The following is a 26,062-nucleotide window of genomic DNA, read 5'->3' as shown; positions in this document are numbered from 1 at the left end:
GAGGCCCCGCCCGGTGACTCCCCGGCCCACTCTGGTCTCTCTCGGGCAACCACGGGCAGCATATTAGACCGAGGGTCTCGCACCATCCATTTGCAGAACTCCTTACTCACCCACCCCCCCTTAGCGATTTGACTTCTAGGGTCACTGTGATGGGTGTAAACAAACACGGTTTCTGGAGACTGAAGTCATTGGCATCTCGTGCATTCACCCTGCCTGGGGTTCACTCCCCAGCACAGCTCTGGCTTGGTCAAAGGGGCCCCCTCCTCACTCGCATCCTCCGTGCTTTTTACCCATTTGAAGTCTGAGACTTAGTTGAGATCCTTTGGGCCCCGAGACCTCTAATCATTCGCTTTATCGGAGTCACCCGCGTATTTCCTGCTAGAGAGACAGCTGCTAGACGGTTCTATCACTCCCTAGGTCCTGCATCAAGACATGACCGCCGATTTGCGCTTCAGGGGCGCTCGTGACCTCCACGGAGTTGATTGATCACCTTTCTGGTCCTAACACCAGGCGCTTCTCCACCTCCAGGGCGTGGTGAGCGATGCTGCAGCGGCGCGCCCTGGACCGCCTGGATTGGGGCGGGGAGGCCGGGATCCCACCTCCGCCCGCCAGCGCTCTGCCCTTCACCTTGGCGGCCCCTGCGCGGCTTTTGTGCACCTGTCAACGTTTCAAGCCCAGCCAGGTGCGGAGGACACATCGCCACCAAACCTACTCCCTACTCTCAACACCGGCCACTCGGGCCCACAGGGGACAGTATCCTCCCCGCCCCGCCAGGCGCCCCGGGATGGGGATAGGAAAGAGGGCAGCGGGAGGGACCCCCCCCCGACTTCCGGCGCCGGCGGCTGGGATGAGAGCCGGAGCGGATACTTGGGTACTGAAAATCAATAAATGAATGTTTCTCTAATAAAATTATTTTCCCTAAAACCCCGACATCTATAACCAACCTCCTCTATGTTCTTCTAGCTTCTATTCCTCCTTTCACCTGACACTCCTACCTAATAATTCATTGAAAAATAGATCTCATTAGTCGAGAGAGGATTCGTCCTCCCATCACCCGATAAAATAATATGCATAGGTTTCCTTCTTTGCTGCATTATAGGAGGACATCTGTCCCCCTCTCTCGCTAGAAAAGCCAAACCCGAAATAAAAGATTTAGATTGCATCCAGTCTCACTGTGAAAGGGATTTGCTCTGTTAGTTACATCTTTCTTTCCGGCCTCTTCAAATTCTACCTTTTCAATTAAGCCGCTCTTCAGCAGGCTAACATAGACTTTTCTATCTTAAACATTCTATTTTGCCACATTGCCCTCTTCAAGACTCCTATTTTTCTGGGTTACTTTGTAGTTAAACTTCTAATTTTTTAAATCGAAGTATAGTTGATTTACAATGTTTCAGGTGTGCAGCAAGTGATTCACTTATACAAACATACATCTATTCTTTTTCAGATTCTTTTCCGTTATAGGGTATTACAAGATATTGAATATGGTTCCCTGTGCTATACAGCAGTTCCTTGTTGTTTATCTGTTTTATGTATAGTAGTCTGTATCTGTTAATCCCAAACTCCAAATGGAGCTAAATTTCAAAAAGTGCTAGTCAACACACACTCAGAATTCCCACCTAACAGTCACCTTTTATTCCACTACACTTTTACTTCTCCCACGAAATCACTCCAAAACATTGGTCTTGCCATGGTCACCATTGACGTCCAGAGTGAAAATCCACTGGACAGTCTAGTTACCATCTTACTGGACGTTCTAGCAGCTGTCCAAGTAAATGCTCCTCTTGGTTCCTTAGAATATGCCTGGCTGAGCTCCTTTTATTCCTACATCTCTCTTTTTTTAATGTAATTTTATTTAAATATGTATATATATATTTATTTTGGCTGCATCGGGTCTTTGTTGCTGTGCACAGGCTTTCTCTAGTTGTGGCGAGCGGGGGCTACTCTTTGTTGTGGTGCGCGGGCTTCTCATTGTGGTGGCTTCTCGTTGCGGAGCACGGGCTGTAGGCGCGCGCTCTTCAGTAGTTGTGGCACGCGGGCTCTAGAGCACAGGCTCAGTAATTGTGGCACACGAGCTTAGTTGCTCCACGGCATATGGGATCTTCATGGACCAGGGCTTGAGCCCGTGTCCCCTGCATTGGCAGGCGGATTCTTAACCACTGCGCCACCGGGGAAGTCCCTCCTGTCTCTCTTAATGTTCCTTCGCAGAAATTTTCACCAGCAAATATTCCCCTTTAATATTTTAAAGTTTGAATTGTGTCATAGCTCAATCCTGGGTCCTTTCTTTTCTTCTCTACACATTCTTTCTTTTTCACATTGAGTCACCTCATCTTCTTCTAAGGCTTTACATATCAACTCTGGTAATGAGCCTCAAATTTCTACCTCCTGCCAGAATTAGGTATGCAACTGCCTAGTTGATTTTCTGACTTGGATGCCTCCTAGACACCGCATATTAAAAAATAATCCAACATTAAAATCTTGTTCTTTCCCCTCATTCTATCTTTATTCTAAGATTTCCCATCATTTTAAATACATTGTACCACTGTTCACCTAGTTACTCTATTCCAAACTCCAGAGGCATTTCCTCACCATTTATCTCCTTGCATCATGAACAATCCAATATAAGTCTTGTGCATTGTTCCTCCAAAATAAAACTCCAAACAGTGCATTTCTTTAAGTTTTACTACTGCCCTAGTAGTTTTAACCTTCTTTCTCCCCTGGACTATCCCATTAACCAATTGGGGTGGGCAAGGATTAGGCTATGTATCTGGAGGTTTCGGCTTCAGTGAAATTTGGGGGCAGGGTGGACGTTTTATTTTCTTTTTATTTCTGGCCGCGCCGCGAGGCTTTACGGGATCTTAGTTCCCCGACCAGGGATCGAACCCGGGCCCCCTGCAGTAGAAGCCCGGAGTCTCAACAACTGAACCGCCAGGGAATTCCCTGTTCTGTTATCTTTAAATCGATCCTCATTAAAAAGAAAAAATACATATATGTATAATATATATTACCTCTCTATATATCTTAGTAGGAGATATATCTAGAAATCCTTTACAACCAGTAACTCTATATCTCTAATATAAAGGGACACCAGTACCACTTGCTATAATTTGAAAATAAAATACATTCTTGAAACAACAAGTACTTTTCTTCGTGTTGCAACTTTAACTGGGTCCGTCCAACCTCTGAGAAATACCGAGGAGTCTGACGGCCTGTTCTTCAGCCACTGCAGCAAATTCACTGCGGGGCGTACAGTGGAAGCCGTGCCGTGGGTGTTCTTTTATAAGTGACATGGGCCCCTCTAAACGTCTTCCAGGAGGCCTGGATATGGGGGGGGTGGAGAGGGGAGAAGTGATGCCCTTCTGGAGCCCAGTATAGAACCAGAGGCCCACTGAAGAGTGTAAAGCATCCTCAACCAGGCTAGTCTGACTGCCTAAGGATGTGACACACAAACGAGGGAATATCTAAACTATTCTTTGTTCCCAACTCAAAGTCATCATTCTGTTCTGAAAACTCGGAAATGGAAGGTTCCGGGTTACGCCAGAAAGGAAATGGGGAGATCCGCCTTCTACTTCATCCAGGAGGCCTTTGTGATGCCCAAGTCGGGGACTCTGGCTGTCACACGACTCCCTGTGTCCAGAACCTCCCGGATGCCGGCTCCTCCCCACTCTACTCTGCCCAGCGAACAAAGCGCGAAATCTGTTATCCCTGGGCACCTCAACAGCCCAACCACAAAGCATTGATCCCCCCTCCCCCACACCTCTGTTCTTGAACCTGAAAGATCACGTGGGGCGGCGAGATGTACAGAGCCGTGTGCCTGCAGGCGCTCAGCACTCCTTATTGTAATGGTTTTTGTCTTGTTTTGTGTCTGATGAGATTTCTACAATGAATATATTACTTTAAATTTTTTTTGTTTTTTTTTTAATTTTTATGGAAATACAGTTGTTTTACAATGTGTTAGTTTCAGGTGTACAGCAAAGTGATTCAGTTATATTATATATATATATATATATATATACATACATATATATATATATACACACACACAAATATATAAATACATATATTCTTTTTTAGATTCTTTTCCATTATAGGTTATGACAAGATATTGAGTAGAGATAGCTTCCTGTGCTATACAGTAAGTGCTTGTTTATTTTATGTATAGTAGTGTGGATATGTTAATCTCAAACTCCTAATTTATCCCTCTCCCCTGAATATGTTATTTAAAAAAAAAAAAACAACCTTCTAAGCGCCCTTTTGGTAAAGGGAAATAGTGTTCCTCCGTAGGTGTGACCCACGTGCAAATCCTCCCCGCGCTCCACAGGCAGAAGCCCTGGGACAAGAGAACCGGAGAGCTGATCACCCCACCCTGCCTCCCCTGGGAGCTGAGCTTCTTATTTTCCAGTCTCTTCCCAAACATCGTTCCTTTAAACCTCCGTAGGGGAAGTGGGGTTCCCGAATTACCAGGGCGAGTATTCCCTGAGCCCTCAGCTTCCCACCTGCTTCATTTACATTTACGTCTCGTTTTGAATAGCCTCGTTATAAAAGGGACAGAGAACTCACAGTCAATCCCAAGCCATAGTGAGAGCAGTAAAAGAAAAAAATACTGGACGCTGCACCTGACAACCGCTGAAATTGTCCCTCTAAGGCATAAAAAATAGGGCCATTCCCAAGACCTCGTGGCGCAACGGTAGCGCATCTGACTCCAGATCAGAAGGTTGCGTGTTCAAATCACGTCGGGGTCAAGGTTGTGTCTTTTTCTCTTGCCCCAAGGGATAGATTCAGTAGTGAACAAAAGTAAACAAGCGTCTGTCTGCGGGCTCCGAGGCGTGGATTTTCTCCTTTTCTTTAGTCCAGAGAAACTTCTTGTGAACAGCTCAACAATGGACAGTCACTTAACAGAAAGATAAGGATGATCTGAAAGGGAAGAAAAACCCAGGTGAGCCGAAATTTAGGTCGTTCCATCCTTTTCCTTATCAGGACTAAGCTTCAGGTAGGACATCAGACGACTTCAGATAGGACATTAAAACGGCATGAGGAGACTTTGTTAACGAATTCACTCTGATGTGGACGTAGTTTTATTGGGTCCCCAGAAGGGTATGGCACAGTCTCTCTGGGTTGATATTTGAGTCATCTAGATGAAGTCAGTTTCCCTGTCCCCTCTCCCCACCTCAACTGCCACCACCAAACAGACTTCAAGATTTGAGCTTCCTCTGTTGAAAGCCCCTGAGCTTTGTGGTTTAAAAAGTTGATTCAAAGTATATTATGTTGATGACCGAGTTCCTGAATTCTATGGGAGTGGAAAGCTACTCTGGCATTTACCACGTTGTCACTTAGGATTCATTTAAATGCATCTCTCCTAGAGGGATATGAAACAATCAAGTTCCAGATACAAACCAGTGGTCACGACCTCAGAGGAAAAACCCAGGCTGTCAGAAATGGGGACGGTTGCAGACTTATCAGGATTAAGCTTTCACTTAATTAATTAAGCCAGCCTCAACCCCCTTCCATTTAAAAGTCTGTCCTTTGCTGAGTTTAGCAAATAAATAGGTAAATAATTCTCTTTTAGGGAGTTCCCCGGCGGTCCAGTGGTGAGGACTCCGTGCTCTCACTGCGGAGGGCCCGGGTTCAATCCCTGGTTGGGGAACTAAAATCCCACAAGAAGCGAGGCAAAAAAAAAAAAAAAGCCTCCTTTTTAAAAGGTCGATGACTGGTGAAATCCCAGAACTGAGGGGTAATATCTACTTGGATACTAAAGTGATTTGAACCCTCAACCTTCTGATCTAGAGACACAAGCGCTACCTTTGTGCCACAAAGCCACAAATGCTGGTCTGTTTCAGATATTTATTACATGCTAACTTCCTTACTTCTCCCTTGCAGAATTCAATGTTTGCTCTCCATGCGTCCAGAGGGTTTGGGGTTCTCTCTGCACTTCTTGTCTTTACATCATGGGCGTGTAGAAAGCAAGGTAGAAAGGTGGAAAAAGTAAAGGTAGACAGGGTTAGGGGAAGGGGCTCGGAGAACACTTGCCTTTGCCTCTGGAAGCAGCTCGCGGTCCCTGGCGCTTTTAAGGCTCTGGCCATCCTCCAAACTGCACTGGTGGTCCAGCCCCTTCTCTTAGACCGAGGTTCCTGCAGCCACTAAGCCAGAGGAACGTGAGGTGGGACCGCGAGTGTTCCCTTTGTCACAGGAGCTCCCTAAGGATCAGTAGGCGCCAGGGGGAAGTTCTACCTACCCAGGGAAAGCGGGAGGGCAGCGCATGGAAGGCAACGCTGAGGTCAATCGTCTTCACTTGGGGTGAGTGCGCTTTTGGGAACGTCCTGGATCCATAGCTGGAGCCGGTCCTACTGCGAGGACACAAAAGTGGCCTGGGGACGAGACCGGTGCTCTCTCCCCCTTCACATTCCTGGATGTGACCTGCAAGACTGACTCTCCCCATGTCACCTGCCTGGGGACGGTCGTGCTTGATCCTCCCTCCCTCCCTTCCATACCTCCAAATGTCTGAAACTTACTGACCTGAAGCAATGGCCGTGCGGGTCTTCTGTAAACAGAAACAGGGGCGCTGCTTGGGGAATCCGCTGTCTGTGCGGGATGCTTCGCCTCTGAAGGTTTTCTCCTCTTTAGAGTGACTCTAAGAGCGGTCATAATAATTTATTTCCCAAACATTTGCATAATGATGACAGGATAACACACAGATGATGTTCTAGGATGACCAAGCACCCTTCTAGGAGCTGGGGACGGGTCAGAGGATAAAATAGATCAGGCTCTCAGGGAGGCCCCAGTCTCATAATTTATCTGAAGAGATTCTGACACGTGACCAGCAAAACCCAAAGCAGAGACTGAAGAGACGATGTGGGGACCCTCTTCCTCCAGCCCTTCACACAAGAATGTACTTGAGTCACACCTATGAGGAAGAGTTTTATTTTGCCCTATTTTGAAAAGAAGGCAATTACTATTTTTTTCTTTTAAACAGTAAAATATGCTCTTTAATAGAAAATTTGTCGATACAGGACATGGTGATGAGAAAACTTAAAATGACCCAAATTCAAACATCTCAGAGAAAACCAAGGCTCTTGCCATGATGTGTAACTTCACTGGGATTTTTCTGTCTATATGTCCTTACACATCATTCTCTTGTAAAAATCTTCATGTAAAACAATTTCCCCCGTGATACACTAACAGATATTACCTATAAATTTAATGTCTCTTTTAAAACATCTCTATTGCGATATAATTCACATAAATATAATTCACCTTTTTAAAGTGTACAATTAACAGCTTTGGGTATATTCACGGACTTGTACGGTCATCACCGCCATCGATTTTAGAACATTTTTATAACCACCAAGAGCAGCTCTTTACCCATTAGCAGTCACTACCCATTTCCTCACACCCACTGTCCTGTCCAGCCCTATGCAATCATTCATCTATCTACTTTCTGTCTCCGTAGATATGCCTATTCTGGATGTTTCCTATAAATGAAGTTACACAATATGTGACCTTCTGGGTCTGGTTTCTCTTACTTAGATGTTTTCACTTAATGTTTTCAAGGTTCACCCATGTTGTAGCCTGTGTCACTACCTCATTCCTTCTCATTGCTTAATAATATTCCATTGTATGGATGGACCTCATTTTATATACATATATTCATCAGTTGATGGACATTTGGGTTGTTTCCAGTTTTTGGCTACTGTGAATAATGCTGCTATGGACATTCACATACTATAAGGTGTTATGTGGGCATATTTTTTATTTCTCTGGGAAAAATACCTAGGAGTGGATACTGCATATTATTAATGGTTATACTGTATTTCATCCAACTGGTATAAAAATTTTCATTTACCATGTACCATGCCATTAAAATTTACTTAAGTGTTAAAGATATATATATATATATATATATATATATATATATAAAACTGAATCACTTTGCTGTACACCTGAAACTAACACATTGTAAATTAACTATACTTCTATTTTTAAAAGATTACAAAAAAAAAAAAAAAAAAAAAGGAATAATGGCATTTAACAAGCAGAGCCAAGTCCCCTGAGTCTGCCCACCATCAGCATTGAGATCCAGGCCTTAACACAGAGAAGCACTGAACAACAGAACAAGAAGAGGTCCTAGAGATGATTTATTTCAGAATTTTTCATTTTACAGTTCACAAAGTCAGTAGCAAACAACCTGGAGTACTCCATGGATTCTAAGACACTCTGCAATTATAAGATGCACCATTATGTTTTGTGCCACCAATAAAGAAAAAACACTGCCAACTAAATTATGACCTAATATTTTATTATCACTTTGACCTTTTATTTCATGTTATTAATAAATCCCTTTTAGACTTACTTAGACATAGTTTTAATCAAACATTTAAAATGATATGACTCTTGTACTCACATAAAGAGGAAAATAAAATGGTTAAGGCATTGCTAAACTCTTCACACTCTGAATCCTATTCTGAATCATTTTTCCACTCAGTGTTGTCTGTGCCCATGTTTTTTTCACCCAGTATCACTTTCCTTGTCACCAAGAATATTGTAATGAAGCAATTCTTAAGTATGTTCCACTATTGTCTCTGGGATTTTCTTCCAAGCTGTTGACACCCATTCTGGTGTGTCTGTGTACATTAAATAATAGAAGAAAAATGTATGATTATAAATTGTGGCCATTCTGCAGAGAGAAAGAACAGGGTTCTGCAAGAGAATTAATTTGAATTAAAGGGAAGGGGAAGGGAAGGCTTCTATGAAGAAGTGACATTTGAACTGAAATCTGAAGGGTAACTAGAGGAAGTTGTTCTAAACAGAATGTGCAGACTAAGGGAGAGCAAAACTTTGGGATGTGAAATCCTAAAAAGCCCATGCGATCTGAGTATAGAGAAAGGTAGGAAGGTAGCCACAGATAATTCAGGATTGGCAGAGCCAGATTATGCAGGGTTTTATAAATTGTGTTAAGGGGTTTACACCTTACTCCAGGGCAGAGGGAGACACTGAAGCGTTCTGGGACGACTGACATAAACAGATTTAATTTTTAAATCTTCATCTAGGCTGCTTTGAATAGCACAGATTGAAGAAAGGGGAGATTAGATGTGGAGACTGTTCAGGTGACTATGGTAATTTGGACTAGAACGGCAATTGAAACACAATGGGTTTAGGCTCCCCTGGTGGTGCAGTGGTTAAGAATCCGCCTGCCAATGCAGGGGACACGGGTTCCAGCCCTGGTCCGATAAGATCCCACATGCCACAGAGCAACTAAGCCCGTGCACCACAACTACTGAGCCTGAGTGCCACAACTACTGAAGCCCGCGCCTAGAGCCCGTGCTCTGCAACAAGAGAAGCCACCCAATGAGAAGCCCGGGCACCGCAACGAAGTTGCCCGCGCGCAGCAACAAAGACCCAACGCAACCAAAAATAAAAATAAATAAATTTAGTTTTTTAAAAAAGAACTGAGACGGGTTTCCCTGGATTTCTGTGAAGAACTAGAAGCTAAAGCCCCGAGTATTTCTGACACTGTGGGAAGAAGTATCTTTTATCTTGGTTGATCTTTGGCTCCAGGGAGTGGCCCTCCCAGTATGGTACTAACGTTCCTAGGTCCGCACAATCCTCCACTTCAGAGCCAACCTCCCTACTTGCTTCTTTCTCACATCTAACTTTCCTTGTGAACTCATTCCTAACCATGCTTCTTCTTTTATATCTCTCCTATTAGGACAACGGCTGCTCACCCGTGACGATGCTTTTTAAATCAGCCAAAATGCTTTCAACAAAATCAGCACTAGCCCTCAGTGTCCAGATTTGAGGCTTTATTATAAGAAAGAATGAGAAATACTAGGCAAAAGGCTATGTGTCACAGGTCCCCATCGCCCACTCCCAACGAATAATCAGACATTCAAATCACTCTGAGCTTTTAAACAACAGCTTCTCAGTTTATTCAGAAAAGAGACCTATCAGGTGGTGAATGATCTCCATTTCGAGGCCGACAGGAAAGGCCCGCAGTTCTCTCCCCTCGCTCGGCAGGCGCTCCCAGGACAGGCACCGGTGTCCCCGAGTCCTCTGGGAAGTGGAGTCCTTCCACCGGGACCCCCGACCCGGCGCGGTGGCCTCCAAGTGCGCAGATGCGACTCCAGACGGAGCCTCGGGCTCGAGGCTTCTGTCTCCCCGCAGCTCCTTGGGTCCGGAAGGCGACTGTGTCCGCCCCTCCCGCCCCTCCCAGAGCGCAGCGCGGCGGGAGTCTAGCCCTGGGGCTGGAGCTGGGTCCGCAGCGCATCCGGGGGTAAGAGAAGACCGGGTTAGAGGTGCGGAGCTCCGCGGGCGCGCGACTCTAATGCCTCCCACCACAGCGCGAGCAGGGCTCTCAGGTTCCGGCCTCGGCAGGGTCAGGGCTGGGCCTCGCCTGCGTCCCGGTCTCAACCGCGGGAGCTCCGCGCACTCCTTTGGGGTATTTCCGGCTGGGTAGCTAGCAGGCTTCGGGAGCCTAGTTCTGAGCGAAGAGGAGTCCCGGAAGCGAGGTTGCCGCTAAGCGCTCTGGGAAATGGAGTCCGGGAGCCTGAAGGGGGCGCGGCACACCGAGGGATGCTGGGAAGGGAAGTGCGGAGGCCCGATGTCTCGGCTTCCGAGGTGTGAAGAGCGCGAGTGCCTCTCGTTGGTGTTAGCTTTAGATCTTGTCGCTCCACCTAGATTCTTAAGGTTCTGAACTTTGGGGACAGAAAGAAAAGAATGGGGTCCGTGTCTTACTCATTTCCCTTCTGTGCTTTGCTCTATCAGAGTTTTTGGGCCTGCCTGTATTTGGGGTTCGACTCAACGTGGAAGGGAATCCCGGCCTGTATATTTTCAGGGTCTTAATGCGTAAGGAAGGGCCCCATCTATCAATTGCCTGGGTTTATGAATAGGAAAAGATAAGGCAACTGTGGGAGCCCTGCTTGCAGTTACTGCTACATTATTCACAGGCCAGCTAATGGCCACTTCTGTGCTTGAGGGTCTCGTGAGAGTTTGTGCACCGTCCGGAACCAGGTGTGTGACTGAAGCTCACAGGTCACTGCCCCGGTGCTCTCCTGTTTTTGCCTCGGTGTGGAATCCAGTGACTGACCTTAGTACTCCAGGTCTTCCAGCTGTGAAGGTTGATTTAGTCTAAATTATAAGGGTTCTAAACAAAATAATAAGCCTCCTAGGAGTAGAGGTAGAGGGAGATACCCCAGGGAGTAGGAATCAATTCCAGAGCGGAGAAGGCCTACCCCAAAATCTCTCTCCAGAGCTTGCGGGTAGAGCTGAACGATATACAAAGAAGCAGACTATATATTGCTGAAAAGTCCATGTTTATCTCATCTAAAACAGTGAATAAGGAGGAAGTCATAGCAATAACAGGACAACACAGAGAAGCTGATTATGGATTATCTGACCATTGAAGTTGAAGAAAAAGGTAAGAATTACAGAAATAAACATGGAGTTGAAGGTGGGGACAAGTGGAGGAAATACCCTTGATGAGAATGAAAAGGTTAGTTGCCTCTGCATGAAGGAAAAGGGAAGCAGACACATGTCAGGAGAAGACCCCAAAGTAGAGAAACTCAGTAAGGTACCATGTTTGGAAATCCGTAAGTAGGCTCCTTGTATAGCATCCCCCTGTCTCATCTTTCTCTTTCCACATTTCTGTTCTCATCCACATTCCCTTCCCTCTGAACCCGTGGAAGGGAGAATATTCCATAGTGCTTGCTTTTGTGTCAAAGAACAGGTCATACTCTTCCACCCCCACTAGATTGTTCCAAAAGGTTGAGATATTATGGGTCCTTGAGTTTAACTTTTTGGTCAAAGCACTTTCATATTATTGTCTTACTCTATCTGAGCTTTTTGAGTTAAGTGGAGTAGGCCTCATGTATATAATTCATCTGTCTTGTGATAGCTTTTGTCCTAGTGAATTTGGAAGTGGGAAGGTATAGTTTATCTCCTTCATGGTTTTTTTCCTACTCCTTCCAGATATGACTACTGAGGATGCTTCTCTGCCCCAAAAACAGAGCATAGAAGAAGTGGAGCCTACCGTAGAGCCCCTTCCTGTTGAGTTCCAGGCAAGTTTGAGTTTAATCTCCCTCCCGTGAAATCTCAGCTTGGTGTTCATAGTGTGTCCTCATTTCTTTCTATCATCTTGCTTCAGAGGTTCATGGAAATCCCATCTGGAGGACTGAATGAAAGTGAATTTTCCTTGGAAACTCAAAGCTCTGGGAAGAACTCCAGTTGGAACTTTAAATTTGGGAGTAATCTGTGTGAATGGTATTTTAAACTATGAAACTGTGATCACTAAGGGAATAAGTATAGATGGAAAAGAGGTGAGATCTTATTACTGAGGCCTATAGCTTCCAACACTTTCAGGTCAGGGGAAGTGGAGCCAGCAAAGGAGACTGAGATGATGTGGCCAGTGAGGCAAGGGGAAGCCAAAAGTCTGGCATCCTGGTAACCAGTTGAAGAAAGAGTTTCAAGGAGCAGGGGGTAATCAGCTGTGTTAAATGCTGCTGCTAAGTCAAGTAAGATGAAGCCTGAGAATTGACAATTGGATTTTAAAATAGGAAGTTCATTGGTGACTGCCAAGAACAATTTCAGGGAGTGGTAGGAGAGAAAGCCTGATTGGAATGGTTTCAGAAAAAAATAGGAAAAGAAAAATTGGAGCCAGGGACTACAGACAGCAATTTTGGAGAGTTTTACTCTAAAGGAGAAAAGTACGGTGATAGCTGGAGGGAATAGTAAGACCAGTAGGTTGTTTTTTTTTTAAAAGATGGGAGAATCAGCAGATTGTTTATAGGAATGTAAGAGCAGATGAAAGAGTAGATGCCTAAGGGCTGGCTCTGGGGAACTCCAATATTTAGAGACACTTTTCAAACATTACTTCATTGATTTTAAATTAATAATCCTGTGAGTTACAGGTGATAATCTATTCTATTGACTGACTTTCCCAGAAAGCATTCTCTAATTAATTTTGGTCAACAAAGTACAGTCGCGTGACTGTCAATATAACATAAGAGTATGAATCTTAGAACAGTTGATCATTTTCAATTTCAAATCAATAAGTCCACTCATTCAGAGCAACTTTAATTACTAAAGGAGAACTAGAAGTCATGACCCTAAATACAGAGAAAGAAGAAGCGTCTATTAGAGTAGCATGACTATTTATTCAGTATATCAAGCTGAATTTCTATAAAATCTCAGAACATTCCAGGAATCAGTATAAATTACATTTCTGAGACTTATCCCATCTGTAACATTATTAGTAACTAACTTCTGTTTGTTATTCAATGGTTACTTTATATTCAGTTTATTTAGTAATATATGTAAGAGACAGAGGAGCATAATTAAGAGTATAGCTTTGGGCTTCCCTGGTGGCGCAGTGGTTGAGAGTCCGCCTGCAGATGCAGGGGACACGGGTTCGTGCCCCGGTCCGGGAAGATCCCACATGCCTCAGAGCGGCTAGGCCCGTGAGCCATGGCCGCTGAGGCTGCGCGTCCGGAGCCTGTGCTCCGCAACGGGAGAGGCCACAACAGTGAGAGGCCCGCGTACCGCAACTTGGTGTTCATAGTGTGTCCTCATTTCTTTCTATCATCTTGCTTCAGAGGTTCATGGAAATCCCATCTGGAGGACTGAATGAAAGTGAATTTTCCTTGGAAACTCAAAGCTCTGGGAAGAACTCCAGTTGGAACTTTAAATTTGGGAGTAATCTGTGTGAATGGTATTTTAAACTATGAAACTGTGATCACTAAGGGAATAAGTATAGATGGAAAAGAGGTGAGATCTTATTACTGAGGCCTATAGCTTCCAACACTTTCAGGTCAGGGGAAGTGGAGCCAGCAAAGGAGACTGAGATGATGTGGCCAGTGAGGCAAGGGGAAGCCAAAAGTCTGGCATCCTGGTAACCAGTTGAAGAAAGAGTTTCAAGGAGCAGGGGGTAATCAGCTGTGTTAAATGCTGCTGCTAAGTCAAGTAAGATGAAGCCTGAGAATTGACAATTGGATTTTAAAATAGGAAGTTCATTGGTGACTGCCAAGAACAATTTCAGGGAGTGGTAGGAGAGAAAGCCTGATTGGAATGGTTTCAGAAAAAAATAGGAAAAGAAAAATTGGAGCCAGGGACTACAGACAGCAATTTTGGAGAGTTTTACTCTAAAGGAGAAAAGTACGGTGATAGCTGGAGGGAATAGTAAGACCAGTAGGTTGTTTTTTTTTTAAAAGATGGGAGAATCAGCAGATTGTTTATAGGAATGTAAGAGCAGATGAAAGAGTAGATGCCTAAGGGCTGGCTCTGGGGAACTCCAATATTTAGAGACACTTTTCAAACATTACTTCATTGATTTTAAATTAATAATCCTGTGAGTTACAGGTGATAATCTATTCTATTGACTGACTTTCCCAGAAAGCATTCTCTAATTAATTTTGGTCAACAAAGTACAGTCGCGTGACTGTCAATATAACATAAGAGTATGAATCTTAGAACAGTTGATCATTTTCAATTTCAAATCAATAAGTCCACTCATTCAGAGCAACTTTAATTACTAAAGGAGAACTAGAAGTCATGACCCTAAATACAGAGAAAGAAGAAGCGTCTATTAGAGTAGCATGACTATTTATTCAGTATATCAAGCTGAATTTCTATAAAATCTCAGAACATTCCAGGAATCAGTATAAATTACATTTCTGAGACTTATCCCATCTGTAACATTATTAGTAACTAACTTCTGTTTGTTATTCAATGGTTACTTTATATTCAGTTTATTTAGTAATATATGTAAGAGACAGAGGAGCATAATTAAGAGTATAGCTTTGGGCTTCCCTGGTGGCGCAGTGGTTGAGAGTCCGCCTGCAGATGCAGGGGACACGGGTTCGTGCCCCGGTCCGGGAAGATCCCACATGCCTCAGAGCGGCTAGGCCCGTGAGCCATGGCCGCTGAGGCTGCGCGTCCGGAGCCTGTGCTCCGCAACGGGAGAGGCCACAACAGTGAGAGGCCCGCGTACCGCAAAAAAAAAAAAAAAAAAAAAAAGGGTATAGCTTTGCAGGGGAATTCCCTGGAGGTCCAGTAGTTAGGACTCGGTGCTTTCACTGCTAGGGCCTGGGTTCAGTCCCTGGTCAGGGAACTAAGATCCCACAAACCGTGCATCTAGGCCAAAAAGAAAAAAAAAGGGGTATAGCTTTGCAGACAGACAGATGTAGAGAATAAACTAGTGGTTACCAGTGGCAGGGGAGGGGCAATATACCCGTAGGGGAGTGGGAGGTACAAACTGTTGGGTGTAAAATAGGCTCAAGAATGTGTTGTACAACATAGGGAGTATAGCCAATATTTTGTAATAACTGTAACTGGAAAGTAACCTCTAAAAATTGTATTAAAAGTAAGTTAAAAAAAAAGAGTATAGCTTTGGAGTCAGAATGCCTGGGTCCAAATCTCAGATCTGATCCTTACATCTGTAAATAATGTTAATGATAGTGCTTACCTAGTATAGTTATTAGAAGAGGTAGTTCAAAGGACTTAGTACGTGGAAAATAAATTATAGATGTTAGCTATTATTATTTTCCCTATCACAGACTAATACTTAGAAAATTTAGAATATTCCATTAAAATGGTTAAAATAAGCTTTAACCTTCAGATTAAAATACACTTCCTGTTCTAGATTGTTCTCTTCCCTCAAGGATTACCAAGTCCTACAAGAATATGCTTATTCTTCCAGGAATTGACAACAGTCAAGGATGAGGAAATGAACTTCACCCATGTGGAGGAGGAACAGCCGAATTCTTCTCAAAGGTACATGGGCATGGATATGAAAGTGGAGAATTGTGGGAGCCTAGTATTTTGGGCTAAGGAAGTTACTTCATGCATACTGCTTCCTGGGACATAAGCTTCTTTTGTAACTAATGGCATCTAAATGCCATAGTTTTGCTTAAGATCCAGAGAGCCCTGAGCCCCTAGGAGATGCCTGGTCACTTTGAGCTCATAATTGGGTTTGTTTTCTCTTTTGGCAAGTAAAAGTCCACCATATGTGGAACTAAAAAAGGGCAGCTTCATTATATATTGATTTTAAGACTTATAAAGCTGTAGTAATTAAAACGATGTGGGTATTGGTGAAAGTATGGAGGTAAATCATTGGAACAGAACAGATAGTCCAGAAATAGACCCACGTATATATGTTCAGTTAATTTCTGACAAAGATGCAAAAGCAATTCAATGTTAAAAGAATCTTTTCAATAAATGGTGCTGGAACAACTGTACATCCACATGCAAGAAAAAAAAAAATGAACTTCAATCCATATATCCCACCGTATATAGTAAGTAATCAAATGGATCACAGACCTAAGTATAAAACCTAAAACTATAAAACTTCTAGAAGAAACATTAGTGACAGTCTTTATAGCCTTTTTTTTACAATGAATTTATTTATTTTATTTATTTATTTTTGGCTGCGTTGGGTCTTTGTTGCTGTGCGCAGGCTTTCTCTAGTTGCAGTGCACAGGGGCTACTCTTCGTTGCAGTATGCGGGCTTCTCATTGCAGTGGCTTCTCTTGTTGTGGAGCTCGGGCTCTAGGCATGTGGGCTTTCAGTAGTTGTGTCACACGGGCTCAGTAGTTGTGGCTCACAGGCTCTAGAGCACAGGCTCAGTAGCTGTGGGGCATGGGCTTAGTTGCTCCGCGGCATGTGGGATCTTCCTGGACCAGGGCTCGAGCCCGTGTCCCCTGCCTTGGCAGGTGGATTCTTAACCACTGCGCCACCAGGGAAGTCCCCTTTATGACTTTTTATAAGGCAAAATTTTATTAGATATGACACCAAAAGCTCAATCAAGTAAAGCCATCTGGGTCTTGAATTTGCTTTATTGGAAACTTTTTAACCTTGGATCCAGGTCCCTTGCTAGTTATAGGATCATTCAAATTATCTATTCTTGAACTAGCTCTGGTATTGATTTCCCATCTTTCATTCCTGATATTGGTAATCTCTGTCTTCTCTGTTTTAATTTTCTTGGTCTTCCTAGGAGTTTAACAATTTTGTTGTTCTTTTCCAAGAACCAGATTTTGACTTCATTGATTCTGTTGTTTTCTGTTTTCAATTTTATTCACTAAGCACTTATCTTTATTATTTTTCTCCTCTAATTTGCTGTCCTTTTTTAGTTTCTCAAAGTGATCATTTGTATAAGATCTTTCTTCTCTTCTAATATGAACATGTAATGCTATAAATTTCCTTTGAGTTTAGCTGCATTCCACAATTTTGATATGTGGTGTTTTCATTTCCATTCAATTCAGAATAATTTCTGTTTCCACTTGTGATTTCCTCTTTGACTCATGGATCGTTTACAAATTTCCCAAATTCTAGGTAATTTTCAATAAATTTCTGTTTTCAATTTTAGTGATTCTGTTGTGGTCAGAGATACTATGTATGATTTCAATTCTTTTAAATTTTTGAGTTTTGTGGTATTATCCATAATGTAGTCTTGATGAATGTTCCATATGCACTTGAAAATAAATGTTAATTAGGTCAGGTTGGTTGACAGTGTTATTCAGGTCTTCTGTATTTTTACTGATTTCCTGTCTATTGGCTTCTATTGATTACTGACAGGAGTGTGCATTTTCTAACTATAGTTGTGGGTTATCTATTTATCCTTTTAGTTCTATCAGTTTCTCTTGATGTATTCTGAAACTCTTGTCAGGTACATACTCATTAAGAATTGTTAAGTCCTTGTACACACTGCTACTTTAAAAATGGATAACCAACAATGACCTACTGTATAGCACAGGGAACTCTGCTCAATACTATGTAACAACCTAAATGGGAAAAGAATTTGAAAAGGAATATACACATGTATATGTTAAAAAAAAAGAATTGTTATGTCTTCTTCGTGAATTGACCCCTTTATCATTATACAATGTCCCTTTTTGACCTTGGTAATATTCGTTGTTTTGGAAGTTTACTTTGTCCTATATGAATATGGCCACTCTAGTTTCCTTTCAGTTAGTGTTCACATACTATATTTTCCTGTTCTTTTTGTTTAACTATTTAGAGTGAGTTTCTTTTGGACAGCGTATAATTGGGTCTGGTTTTTAAATCCATTCTGACAGTCTCTGTGATTTTCACTTGGTATGTATAGACCATTTACATTTAAAGTAATTACTGTTATGGTCGTATTTAAATTCCCCATACAGCTAGCTGTTTTGTTTTTGCTCCATCTTTTGTTTGTTTGGGTTTTTTTTAGTGCGTTGGGTGTTTGTTGCTGTGCACGGGCTTTCTCTAGTTGAGACGAGCAGGGGCTACTCTTGCTTGCGGTGCGTGGGCTTCTCATTGCAGTGGCTTCTCTTGTTGTGGAGCATGGGCTCTAGGCACGTGGGCTTCAGTAATTGCAGTATGTAGGCTCGGTAGTTGCAGCATGCGGGCCCTAGAGTGTGCCGGCTTCAGTAGTAGTGGCACGCGGGCTCAGTAGTTGTGGCTCGCAGGCTCTAGAGTGCAGGCTCAGTAGCTGTGGCACATGGGCTTAGTTGCTCCAAGGCATGTGGGATCTTCCTGCACCAGGGATCAAACCTGTGTCCCCTGCATTGGCAGGCCGATTCCTTTTTATTTTTTTTATAAATAACATATAATATTTATTAGTTTCAGATGTACAACATAATGATTCGGTATTTGTTTATATTGCAAAATGATCACCACAGTAGGTCTACTTCACATTGTCCTCATAGTTACAAAAGTTTTTGTGTTGAGAACTTTTATGATTTACTCTCTTAGCAAGTTTCAAACATGCAATACAGTATTATTAACTATAGTGACCATACTCCCTGCCAGCTAATAGCAGGAGGGTGGCTACTGTAATACACATGGTCAGTGACAGAACTCCAGTCAGAGACCCAGGCAGGTCTGAAAGTGTAACTGAGTTCACCAAAGTTTCCCACGAACCTGGCCCCTACTGCGAATCTCCCTAGTGAGCATTTCTGGATGTACAAGATGCAGTTTCTGGGGGGTATCTCCCTCACAGGGGCTAATTTCCAGAGCTTTCATCGGTTATTATGTTAAAAAGCCAAGAGCACAGTGGCTGCATGTGTAGTGTCTTTCTCCAGTTTGAGCTTCCTGGTGCTGAATGGAGACAGACTAGTGTCTGAAGACTGTCCAACATCTGGCAGGTGGATTCTTAACCACTGCACCACCAGGGAAGGCCCTCCATGTTTTCCTTCTTCATTTTTATCTGTTTCTGCCTGTTTTTTATTATTCCATTTTATCTCCACTATTAACTTACCATTAAATATTTTTAAAAATTTTAAATGGTTATACAACAGTTGCCAATATCCTTCTTTATTTCATAACAGTATACCTTTAAAGAACATTATACCACTTCATGTATAGTATGAGGAACCTTACTCTGGTAAACTTCTAATTCCTTCCTCCCATGTTTTGTGGTGTTGTCATGCATTTTACCTTTGTAGATGCTGTAAAACCACAATACATTTCTACTACTTTTGTTTAAGACAGTCAATTGTCTCTTACAGCAATTAAAAATAAGAAAAAATGTATAACTGCTTCACTTTGCTATACAGCAGAAACTAACACAGCATTGTAAATCAACTATATTCCAATAAAAATTAAAAAAAACACAGCTGTCAACAAAAAAAAGAAAAAAATGAGTTTTGTATTTATTTTCATTTATACCATTCCCAGCACCCCTCATTTTTAAAAATATAGATCAAGAGTTGGCAGACTTTTTCTGTGAAGGGCCAGATAGTAAATGTTTTCTGCTTTGTGGGCCATATAGTCTCTGTTGCAACTACTTAACTCTGCCATTGTAGCATGAAGGCAGCCATAAACAATATGTAAATAAATGGGAGTGGCCAGATTTGGCCTGTGGGCCATAATTTACTGACCCCTAGTTTAGGTCCAAGTTTTTGACTGGTATCAGATATTTTCTGCTTGAAGAACTCTCTTTAACACAAAAAAGAAATAATTATCCGACAATGATAGAAGTGCTAACTATTGCTACAATGGCAATCACATTACAATAAATACATGTGTCAAATCACCATGTTGTATATTTTAAATTTATAAAATGTTGGGGCTTCCCTGGTGGTCCAGTGGTCGAGACTTTGCCTTCCAATTCAGGGGGTATGGGTTTGATCCCTCATCGGGGAGCTAAGATCCCACATGCCTCACGGCCAGAAAACCAAAACATAAAACAGAAGCAATATTGTAACAAGTTCAATAAAGACTTTAAAAAAAAATGGTCTACATCAAAAAAATCTTAAAAAAAATAAAATAAATTTACAAAATGTTATATGTCAAATATATTTCAATAAAAAAGGCAGTTAATGCCATGGAATGGATGATGTGTTTAAAGAAGACAATGGGAGGGGGCAGGGGCCAAAGAGGGGGGCCTAAGACAGAACACTAAGAAGCATCAACATTTCTGAAGAAGAAACAGCAGGAAAAGTTCTGAATAAATGAGGATCAGGAGAAAAAGCTGGAGAGCTTAGGATCACAGAAGTCAAGAGAGAACATATGTTAATTATATCTGAATAAAGATGGGGAAAAACAGCAGCAGGAGAGTTGTTAGGAGGAAGGCATGGTCAACACTGTGAAGTGCTGTTGAGAGGCCCAGATAAACTACGAATGAAAAAGATCTTCTGGATTTAGGTGACATATAAATGGTTAGTGACTTCAATGAGAGCAGTTTAAACTGGGTGGTGGGGAGAGAAGCCAGACTGCGGTGAGTCAGGAGCAAGTGTGTAATGAGACAATGTCCAAAATCTGTTTGAGAAATTTGGCTCTGACAAAAAAGGGAGGAAAAAAGAAAGGAGAGAGAGAGAGAGAGAGAGAGGAAAGAAGGAAGGGAGGAAGAAAGGAAAAAGGAAGGAAGGGAAGGAAAGGAGGGAGGGAGGAGGCAGTGGTTAGTCAAGACACAAAATCATATGTAAAGCACATACTAAACAAACAAAAATCTGTCTTTAAAAAAGGACGAGGGGGGCTTCCCTGGTGGCGCAGTGGTTGAGAGTCCGCCTGCCGATGCAGGGGATGTGGGTTCGTGCCCCGGTCCGGGAGGATCCCACATGCCGTGGAGCAGCTGGGCCCGTGAGCCATGGCCGCTGAGCCTGCGCGTCCGGAGCCTGTGCTCCGTGACGGGAGAGGCCACAACAGTGAGAGGCCCACGTACTGCCAAAAAAAAAAAAAAAAAACGGACGAGGGACTTCCCCAGTGGTCTAGTGGTTAAGACTTCACCTTCCAATGCAGGGGGTGTGGGTTCGATCCCTGGTCGGGGAGCTAAGATCCCACATGCCTTGTGGCCAAAATACCAAAACGTAAAACAGAAGCAGTATTGTAACAAATTCAATAAAGACTTTAAAAATGGTCCACATCAATGCAGTGGTTAAGAATCCGCCTGCCAATGCAGAACATGGGTTTGATCCCTGGTCTGGGAAGATCCCACATGCCTTGGAGCAACTAACCCCGTGCGCCACAACTACTGAGCCCACGTGCCACAAGTACTGAAGCCCATGTGCCTAGAGCAGAGCCCATGCTCTGCAAAAAGAGAAGCCACCACAATGAGAAACCTGTGCACCGCAACGAAGAGTAGCCCCTGCTCACTGCAACTAGAGAAAGCCTGTGTGCAGCAACAAAGACCCAATGCAGCCAAAAATAAATAAATAAAATAAATTTATTTTAAAAATAAACAAATAAATAAATAGAAATGGTCCATGTCAAAAACAAATCTTAAAAAAAAGGACTAGAGATGATGATTTAAAAAATCAAAAGTAGTTGTCTCCATGTGATATAAGTGATTTTTCTGTCCAATACTTTTTCAAAGCTGCCCAATCTCCACCTGTGTTTTCATCTGTCCCTCCACTTGCTTAGTTATTTTAATGTTAACATTTATTCTAATCCTGTCTGCTTATCCTCTTCCCTGGTTAGTCTGTTCAGTTGTCCATTTTCTCAGGTGGAGCATCCTCATGTCTGACCTTTTATTGTGCCTCATATTCATCATTCTCCCATCTCTATTATTCACTGAAACTTTGTCATCTGCCATTGCCATGAGGCTTTTTCTGAGAACATTCAAATAAACATTTTTAATAGGCATCATTTTAATTTTCTTTAACTTCTTGCCACCTCAGCAGTTTTCTTTCTCTCGGCATGGAGAACACAAACATTTGTACTTTTTATTTATTTCAGATTCTGAATCTATCCCTGAAATGAAAGTGTCCCTTTCAAAGCAGGAAGTTTGTGAAGAAGTATCATCTGAAAGGGAGCTGATAATAGGAAGACTTACAAAGGATTATTCCTGGAACTTCAGATTGATAAAAGCCTGGGAATGTGGAGGCACATTACAAAGGCAGCAGGGAAATTGGCAAGTCATAATTAAACTCAAGAGAAACCCTATGGAGGATTGTAATGAAATCAGGGAAGGTTCAAACACAAATAAACCTCAGAAAGTTTACTCAGTGAAAAAGCCTTGGAAGTGCAATGAGTGTGGCAAGTCCTTCAGTTACTACTCACCAGGGGATTTATCCTACACCAGAGGATTCATACAGGAGAGAAGCTCTATGTATGTTCTGAACGTGGAAAGGCCTTCAGCTGGAGCTCGTCACTTATCCAGCATCAGAGAATCCACACTGGAGAGAAAGCCTATGAGTGTCATGAATGTGGAAAAGCTTTCAGTCATCGTTCAGCCCTTATTCAACATCATATCATTCATACCAGAGAAAAGCCCTGTGAGTGCAACGAATGTGGGAAGGCATTCAACCAAAGCATGTACCTTATCCAACATCACAGAATACATACTGGAGAGAAACCTATGAATGCAAGGAGTGTGGGAAAGCTTTCAATGACACCTCATCCCTTATTCAACATCAAAGGGTTCATACTGGAGAAAAACCCTACGGATGTAAAGAGTGTGGGAAAGCCTTTAGCGACAGGTCAGGCCTTACTCAACATCAGAGAACTCATATGGGAAAAGCTGTATGAATGTAGCAAATGTGGGAAGGCCTTCAGTTACTGTTCAGCTCTTTTTCAACATCAAGGAACCCACACTGGGGAGAAACCTTACAAATGTAATGAATATGGGAAAGCCTTTCGTGACCACTCAGCTCGTGTAGGACATCAGAGAACTCATACTGGAGAGAAACCATGTAAATGTGATGATTGTGACAAAGCCTTCAGCCAGAGTTCTCCTCTTGTTCAACACCAGACAATTCATGCAGGAGAAAAACCCTACAAATGTAAGAGATGTGAGAAAACCTTCAGTGTGCATTCAGCCTTTCATCAAATAAAGGAATTCATGATGAATAGAATGCAGCAAATGCGTGAAATAATTGTGTAGTCTCTCCTGATTGTATAGAACTGCTCTAAATATTACAGGGCATATTACAAAAACATATGAGCCTATGTCACACAAAAATTGACCATCTTCCTTGAAATGTTATTAGGTATGGAGGAGGACAAGAGGTACATGTAAATATCTCAGTTACAAAACCAAATGGCTGAAGCAGTGAAGAGAATTTCTAGGGGAGCACAGAAGGAGAAACTCTAGTTTGGTCAGGGAAACAGTAAGGAACTGAGCATCTAATATCAGTAGAAAAAGTAATGAGAGGAGCAGACTGAACATTGTTTGAGGCTGATGACTCTATAAATAGTAGCTTCAGCCTGAAGCCAAAGTGGGGGGGATTGGGATCCCAAAGAGGAAAATTACCAGGAAATAAATAAGAGAGGAAATAAAAAGAAATAAGAGGGGAAAAAAAAGAGAGGAAATAAAAAGAGAGGAAAAAACTCTAAGCCCAGAAAATCTTCCTTTTCTGTGTCCCTACAGTCTATCTGTTCATTTGCACATTTGCAAACACTGAAACCAATATTTATTTACCTTGGATGCATGTTGAAATCACCCAAGAAGCTTTAAAAACAGTACTAGGTTCTAGGGAATTCCCTGGCAGTCCAGTGGTTAGGACTCAGCACTTTAACTGCCATGGGCCCAGGTTCAATCCCTAGTCAGGAAACTACGATCTTGCAAGCCACGCAGTGTGGCCAAAAAAAAAAAAAAAATACTGGGTCCCAGCACAAGAGTTTCTCATTAAATTGGACTGGGGTGTAGCCTGAGCATTAGGAATTTTAAAACTTCTTGGGGGACTTCGCTGGTGGTCCAGTGGTAAAGAATCCACCTTCCAATGCAGGGGATGTGGGTTTGGTCCCTGGTTGGGGAACTAAGATTCCACATGCTGTGGGGCAACTGGGCTCACACACCACAACTACTGATCTTGCACGCCTCAATGAGAGAGCCTGCATGCCACAAACTACAGAGCCCACAGGCCCTGGAGCCTGTGAGCCACAAATAGAGAAAACCTGCATGCCACAACTAGAGAGAAGCCTGCGCGCCACAATGAAGATCCTGCGTGCTGCAACTAAGACCCGATGCAGCCAAAAATAAATAAAATCAACAAATCTTTAAAAAAAACCCCAAATTTCTAGGGTAGGATGGACCTAGAGATGATCATACAAAGTGAAGTAAGTCAGAGAAAGACATATCATATGATATTTATATGTGGAATCTAAAAAAAATGATACAAATAATATTATTTACAAAACAGAAACAGACTCACAGACGTAGGAAACAAACTTTTGGTTACTAAAGAGGAAATGTCGGGGTGGGGAGGGATAAATTAGGATTTTTTTTCTTTTTTAAAATTTTATTTATTTTTGGCTGCATTGGGTCTTCAGTGCTGCACACAGGCCTTCTCTAGTTGTGGTGAGCAGGGGCTACTGTTCGTTGCGGTGCGCGGGCTTCTCATTGTGGTGGCTTCTCTTGTTGCCGAGCATGGGCTTTAGGCGCACGGGCTTCAGTACTTGTGGCATGTGGGCTCAGTAGTTGTGTCTCGCGGGCTCTAGAGCGAGTTGTGGCGCATGGACTTAGTTGCTCCGCAGTGTGTGGGATCTTCGCGGAGCAGGGCTGGAACCCGTGTCTCCTGCATTGGCAGGCAGATTCTTTACCACTGCACCACCAGGGAAGCCCCCATTCACATTGTTGTGCAGCCACCACCATGGTCCATCTCCAGAACTTTTTTCATCTTCATACTGAATCTCTGCACCCATTAAACACCAACTCTCCATTTTCCCCTCCACTCAGACCCTGGAAAGCACCCTTCCACTTTCTGTCTCTATGAATTTGACTACTACAGCTACCTCATATAAGTGGAATCATGCAATATTTGTCCTTTTATGTCTGACCTATTTCATTTAGCATAACGTCCTCGAGGTGCATCCATGTTGTAGCAGGTGTCAGAATTTCCTTCCTATTTAACACTGAATAATACTCTATTGTCTGTAGACCACTCTTTGTTTATTCATTCATCTGTCCAGGATGCTTGGGTTGCCTCCATCATTTGGCTCTTGTGATTAATGCTGTGAGGAACATGGGGATACAAATGTCTGTTTGAGTTGCTGCTTCAGTGATTGGGGTATTTAGATGAGGTTCCTTGGCCCCATTGGAATTCCCTGTCCAGGGCTGCCTGGTGAGAGAGCTTCAAATCGGGGCTGGCCTTACGTGTGCTCTTTTCCTCTCTTTCAGCTCAGCCTGATGGCCGGGAGGCTGCACCACCTCAGAGGCCAGGCCATGGAAGCCATGTTTCTGCCAGTCCTGTGGAAGGTGAGCAGGGTTCCTCCTCCCCTACCTTGGTGTAGTCTCAGTGCCGGGCGATGGCGTTCACGTGGCTTTAACTCCTCTGTTTAGGTTGAGCCATCTTTATCAGCTGGGGGTTTTTCCTTCTTGGAAGGTAGGATGTAAAGAGCTTGAACTTTGGGGCCAGACGGGTTCAAATCCAGGCTCTGTTTTAGATGTGTTACCTGATCTCTCACGGTTTCCTTATCTGGAAAATGGGATAATGATAGTAGCTGTCGCAGAGTTGTGAGGATTCAGTGAAATGGGGCACGTGGCCTATCGGCAGGGGATCTAGTGACACGTGGAGCGCTCTGTAAGTTTTAGCTGTTGTCACCACAGTTGCTCCTTGTTTCTGTCAGCATTATTGTGTACCTACTGTATACCAGATAGTACTGCCTTTGTGCTGGGAGAGAAGCTCTCGCCTAAGGCACTTACAAGCCATTTGGAGAGGGA

At 43.0% G+C, this 26,062-nt stretch overlaps 1 protein-coding gene and 1 non-coding gene across 2 annotated transcripts; both read left to right on the top strand.

The window, feature by feature from the left end:
* Nucleotides 1–541: 541 nt before the first annotated feature.
* On the top strand, nt 542–25,686 carry LOC103079818 (zinc finger protein 391-like). Its single transcript, XM_082930831.1, is given in 9 exon segments — nt 542–682; nt 748–871; nt 9,975–10,098; nt 10,205–10,264; nt 22,465–22,754; nt 22,757–22,911; nt 22,994–23,192; nt 25,520–25,597; nt 25,682–25,686. Coding segments are annotated over 9 exon segments (1,176 nt in total).
* Nucleotides 4,668–4,739, top strand: TRNAW-CCA (transfer RNA tryptophan (anticodon CCA)). Its single transcript has one exon. It is a non-coding gene; the product is annotated as a tRNA-Trp (tRNA).
* Nucleotides 25,687–26,062: the final 376 nt, after the last annotated feature.

Source organism: Lipotes vexillifer, unplaced genomic scaffold, assembly GCF_000442215.2.
Source record: "Lipotes vexillifer unplaced genomic scaffold, Lipotes_vexillifer_v1.1 scaffold778, whole genome shotgun sequence".
Classification (NCBI taxonomy): Eukaryota; Metazoa; Chordata; class Mammalia; order Artiodactyla; family Lipotidae; genus Lipotes; species Lipotes vexillifer.
This window is presented reverse-complemented; position numbering and strand designations above follow the sequence as displayed.